At 42.0% G+C, this 5,000-nt stretch overlaps 1 protein-coding gene across 3 annotated transcripts in view; it reads right to left on the minus strand.

Annotated features, from left to right (window-relative positions):
• The window catches only part of LOC122260668 (putative G protein-coupled receptor CG31760), a 266,410-nt gene that overhangs the window by 68,692 nt on the left and 192,718 nt on the right, over positions 1 to 5,000 (minus strand). For all 3 annotated transcript variants that reach the window (XM_086552612.1, XM_086552611.1, XM_086552613.1), the window contains exons 6-7: positions 809 to 984; positions 368 to 591 (exon numbers count right to left, since the gene is read on the minus strand). In XM_086552612.1, coding sequence (XP_086408738.1) covers positions 368 to 591; positions 809 to 984 — 400 coding nt within the window. The remainder of the gene's footprint in view (positions 1 to 367; positions 592 to 808; positions 985 to 5,000) is intronic.

The following is a 5,000-nucleotide window of genomic DNA, read 5'->3' on the forward strand; positions in this document are numbered from 1 at the left end:
ATATACATATATATATATATATATATATATATATATATATATATATATATATATATATATATACATACAGTGTAATGTTTGTTTGTGTGTGTGTGTGTACACACACATACATATACATATATATACACACACATATATATACATACATATATATACATATATATATATATATATATATATATATATATATATATATATATATTTATGTCTATGCATTTCTGTATATATATAAATAAATGTATACATATCCATGCATACACACACACGCTCTCTCGCTCTATTCCTCTGCACCTCGCTCTCCTAGCCATAAACAAGGCTCCTCCATCTCACAGATAACACACACCCTGCAAACCCTGCAACATCCCACCTGATTTTGGGCGCAGCGCTTCCGTCGGAGTTTCCGCCAGAGGTCAGGTCAGTGGTCAATGGCACAGTGTAGCTCAGGAGCCAGCGCTTGGTGTCGCAGTGGAAGTACGGGTACGTCCACCAACCGATGAACATTGGGTTGCTCAAGTTCTTCTGGAATTTGGTTGAGTTCCATGTCTGGTTGTAGACGTCCTCGTACCATGGCAAGTCCTCTACGCCGGTTACCTGTAGGGGAAAAGGGGATGAAACGTGTCTTTGTTTGGATTTTTTTTTTGTCTTTTTTTTGAGTGGTTCGAATCGTCTTTTAAAGTCTTGTAGGGTCGCACGAGTGTTGTGTTCGCAGTTTGCTTTAAAATTTGAGGAAGTGTTGGAGGAGGAATGGTTTCCGTTTTCAATCAGAACCCAGGTTGGAAAGACATATATGTATAAAGCGCACACTTGCCTGTCTCGTGGTGTTGACCTTCGGCGGATCCTCGGTGGGCGGGTAGTGCGGGTGTGGGCGCTGGGTGCTCGTGAGACTCACCAAGCTCCCTGTCGTGGTGTCCCTCACCAGTACCCGGGCGGCGTCTATATGAGGCTCAGACACGAGCATGTTCCTCACCGTCATTTCCAGCAGTTCTGTGGAATGGTCGTGTTAAGGGTTTTCAGTTTAATTTTCATGTTGGTTAAGTTTAGGTGGGAAAGTGTGTGTGTGTGTGTGTGTGTGTGTGTGTGTGTGTGTGTGTGTGTGTGTGTGTGTGTGTGTGTGTGTGTGTGTGTGTGTGTGTGTGTGTGTGTGTGTGTTGGAAAGAAGGGGGTATTATTGGGGCTATGTGGGTATACTCGTCTGTGCGTACTTTTGTGTGAAGATAATTGTAGGTGTTGATATTCTTTATCAAGTGGGTTGCATGAGAATGTGGTCTGCTGGAACAAAACTCGTATGTGTGTAAATGTTCTGAGTATGTACATATAAACACAAGAACACACATAAACACACACATGCGAAATAGCCGAGTTATCTTGTTACCCATAATAACTGGCTTCTATTTTTGAGTAGTTTATGAATAAATAGTCACTAGTTAACGCAAGCATTTCCCCTTTTGAACATACAAGTTGCAAGAAACGACGAACCATAATTACAATTATGTAAATTAAAGCATTTTTTAGCCGTTGATGAAAGACGAGCTAAATGTGCAATGGTCTCGTGAAATGAGAAAGACGCACATGGTTCTGCCGGCCTTTGAACCATTAACAAAAGACAATGGGACTCTACGAAATACTTAAGATGGTTCTTTATTCTTAAAAAAAAAAAAAAAAAAAAAAAATCAGTCTAATAAAGAATTCCTTTCGAGACAATCGACTCGAAAAACAAATAAATGCCTCAGAAGAAGGAAAGGAGGGAGATAAGCCACACGCAATAACAACGCCATACATAGCGGAGACATAATACAAAGACTCGTACAAACACCTTCCTTCGTATTGAGTTTCCCTTTTTCCTCATCCCGGCACAATGTCAACATTCCTCTGTCACGGCTGATTTGACGTGTTTATGTACTACTCAAAGGCTGAAGGATGTGTTTAGCTTTCCTACATCTACTCGATGTCGCGCTGACACGTTTCCTTACACTCCATTACGCCGGGAATTCAATCTGTGACTTGCATGATGTTTAATGTATAATGGTATATGAACACACACACACACACATACACACACTGTATATATATATATATATATATATATATATATATATATATATATATATATATATATATATATATATATATATATATATATATATATAGTTTTTTTTTTAATAATGATCATTATTTTCATACACAAAATAAATATATCAAAATACAAGCCCTAGTGTACACATTAAGTGGACAGCAAGAAGTAGCTTATTGAAGAAGGCTAATGCATGTGGATAATGTACACAGGCCGTGAAGCCGGTCAGATTGCTTGAGTATAAGAGGACCCAGTGGTAAGGAAAAAGAGGGAAGGTACTTGGGAGATGAAAGAGGGTAAAAAGGCAGGAGGAAGACGGAAGACGGGGAGAAAAGCAGGGGGAGGGGAGAGCGAGAAGGAAGAGGGAGAGGAGCAGTGGGGGGAGGTGGATCAGATAGTAGAGGAAGGGAAGGGGGTAGAAGATGACTTGGAAGAGGAATAGGGAGAGGAAGACAAGGAGGACGAAAAAAGTAGATACAAAAGTAAGAGGGGAAGGAGCAATGAAAATAAGATGAGGAACATAGGAAGGTGGAGGAGAGAAGGAGAGGGGGAAGGAGAGGGAGAGGGAGAGGGAGAGGGAGGGAGGGAGGGAGGGAGGGAGGGAGAGAGAGAGAGAGAGAGAGAGAGAGAGAGAGAGAGAGAGAGAGAGAGAGAGAGAGAGAGAGAGAGAGAGAGAGAGAGAGAGAGAGAGAAATAGATAGACAGAAATAGACAGAGAGAGAGACAGACATAGAAAAGAGAGAACGAGAGACAAGAACCGACAGACCCATAACTCCAGAGGGAAGGCAGGAATACAGCTGGCCTGCACACAGCCCCCAACAAAAGAGAGTCCTGTCACCGTTGAAACCATAGAGACTAATCACCCGTGCCAGCGCCACTAGTGCTTCGGGCAAATCCTTTGTTGGATGGCACTTTTTACTTCCAAGGTACCGGGAGTCAGTCGTCCCGGTAACAAAGGGGGACGCAGGATCCGGGATGGGGATAGGGAGGGGGGGGGGGGCTGGATTCGAGCGAGAAAAAGAGGGGGGGCGGGGGATAGAGGCAGTTCGATTGAAGGGGGAGAAAATTGAAGGAACTAGATTCGAAGGGGAAAAAAGAGAGAGAAAAGAAAGAAGAGACGGATTCTAGGGGAAGATTCGAGGGATAGAAAAGGGAGAAAATAATTTGATGGGGGGAGGAAACATTTTTGTAATGGCGCACCTTCGATCCGATAAACACACTGCTGCCACCAGTGTAATCGCTCAGAGGTGAGTCTTAACAAGAGCATAGAAGAACGTGGTAAGCTAAAGGGAAGAGGCAGCAGTACCTCAAGCCTTTTCTTTACTAAGGAAGCTTATTATAACTACGGCCATAAAGGAGGACTGGGAGGAAGACGGAAGATCTCCCATGGGGGAGTCAGTATCTTATTGTGAGATTGGTCTGTTGATATGTGTGAATCACGTGTTAGACATGAGATAATGGAGAGAAGGAGTAGAGAGGGAGGGAGGGAGGGAGAGAGGTAGAGAGAGGTAGAGAGAGGTGGAGAGAGGTAGAGAGAGAGAGAGAGAGAGAGAGAGAGAGAGAGAGAGAGAGAGAGAGAGAGAGAGAGAGAGAGAGAGAGAGAGAGAGAGAGATTGAGAGATAGATAGAGAGAGAAAAAAATAGAGAGAGAGAAATAGAGAAAGAGAGAGAAAGAGAGAGAAAGAGAGGGAAAGAGAGAGAGAGAGAGAGAGAGATAGATAGATAGATAGATAGATAGATAGAGAGAGAGAGAAAGAAAGAGAGAGAGATAGACAACAAACACACACACACACGTGTATGCAATAAGATACGACGAACAGAATACGACGAACTGAATCGGATGCGAGATATCGGTGAACCATATAGAGTTTAAACAAAATTAGTCCATGGAAATACTTGGATAATCGAGGATCTACATGATAACGGCAAATATAGCAATGGCAAATATCAGTAGCAACATCAGCACGTTGGTTACAGGATTTAAATGGAGAAAATTAACGAAGAAATAACGAGGGAAGAAAGAGGAAGAGAAGGATTCGAGGGGAGAAGGAGGAGAGAAAGAAGAGGAGAAAGATTCGAGGGGAGAACGAGGAGACGGAGATAGGTGAAAAGAAGGATGCGAGGGAAGGAGCAGATTGAAGGATTAAAGGGGAGAAAGCTTCGAGAAAGAGAGAATAAATTAGGTGGAGAAAGAAGAATAGAAAGATTCGAGGGGAGAAGGAGGAGAGAAAGAAGAGGAGAAAGATTCGAGGGGAGAACGAGGAGACGGAAAAAGGTGAAAAGAAGGATGCGAGGGAAGGAGCAGATTGAAGGATTAAAGGGGAGAAAGCTTCGAGAAATGAATTAGGCGGAGAAAGAAGAATAGAGGGAAAAAAATGATATAAAAGGAAAGAGAAAAAAATATAGAGGGGGGGGGAGGGGAAGGATGCGAAGGAAGAGAAAGGAAGAGAGAGATTCGAAGGGAAGGGAAGAAGAGAAAATTATTGGAAGAGAGAAAGAGAAAAAGAAGGATCCAGGGGAATAGAGAGATACGAGGGGAGAAAGGGAGAAAGATTCGAGAGAAAGATTTGAAAACAGGAGAAAGATGAGGAGATCTGAGAAGAGAACGAAAGAAAAATAAAAGGATTCAAAGGTAGGAAGGGGAAGAGCAAGACTCGAGGTGAAAGAGGGGAGAAAGGGGAAATATGACATCTCGGCTCCAGTTTCGCAGTTTGTATTTGGTATCGAGGGATATATTGTATTGTCGAAATATTGCATTGCAGTACGAAATCATATACCGTCTTTATTAACAGTAATATTAATGTTATCGTTACCGTTCTTATCGTGCTCTCGTTATTATCATTATAATCATCCTTATCTTTTAATCATTATTATCATTATTATTATTACTATCATTATCATCATTATAATCAGCATCATTACCTCTTAA

The sequence above is a fragment of the Penaeus japonicus genome, unplaced genomic scaffold (genome assembly GCF_977035675.1).
Source record: "Penaeus japonicus unplaced genomic scaffold, GWHDUDI00000001_assembly GWHDUDI00000027, whole genome shotgun sequence".
Lineage (NCBI taxonomy): Eukaryota > Metazoa > Arthropoda > Malacostraca > Decapoda > Penaeidae > Penaeus > Penaeus japonicus.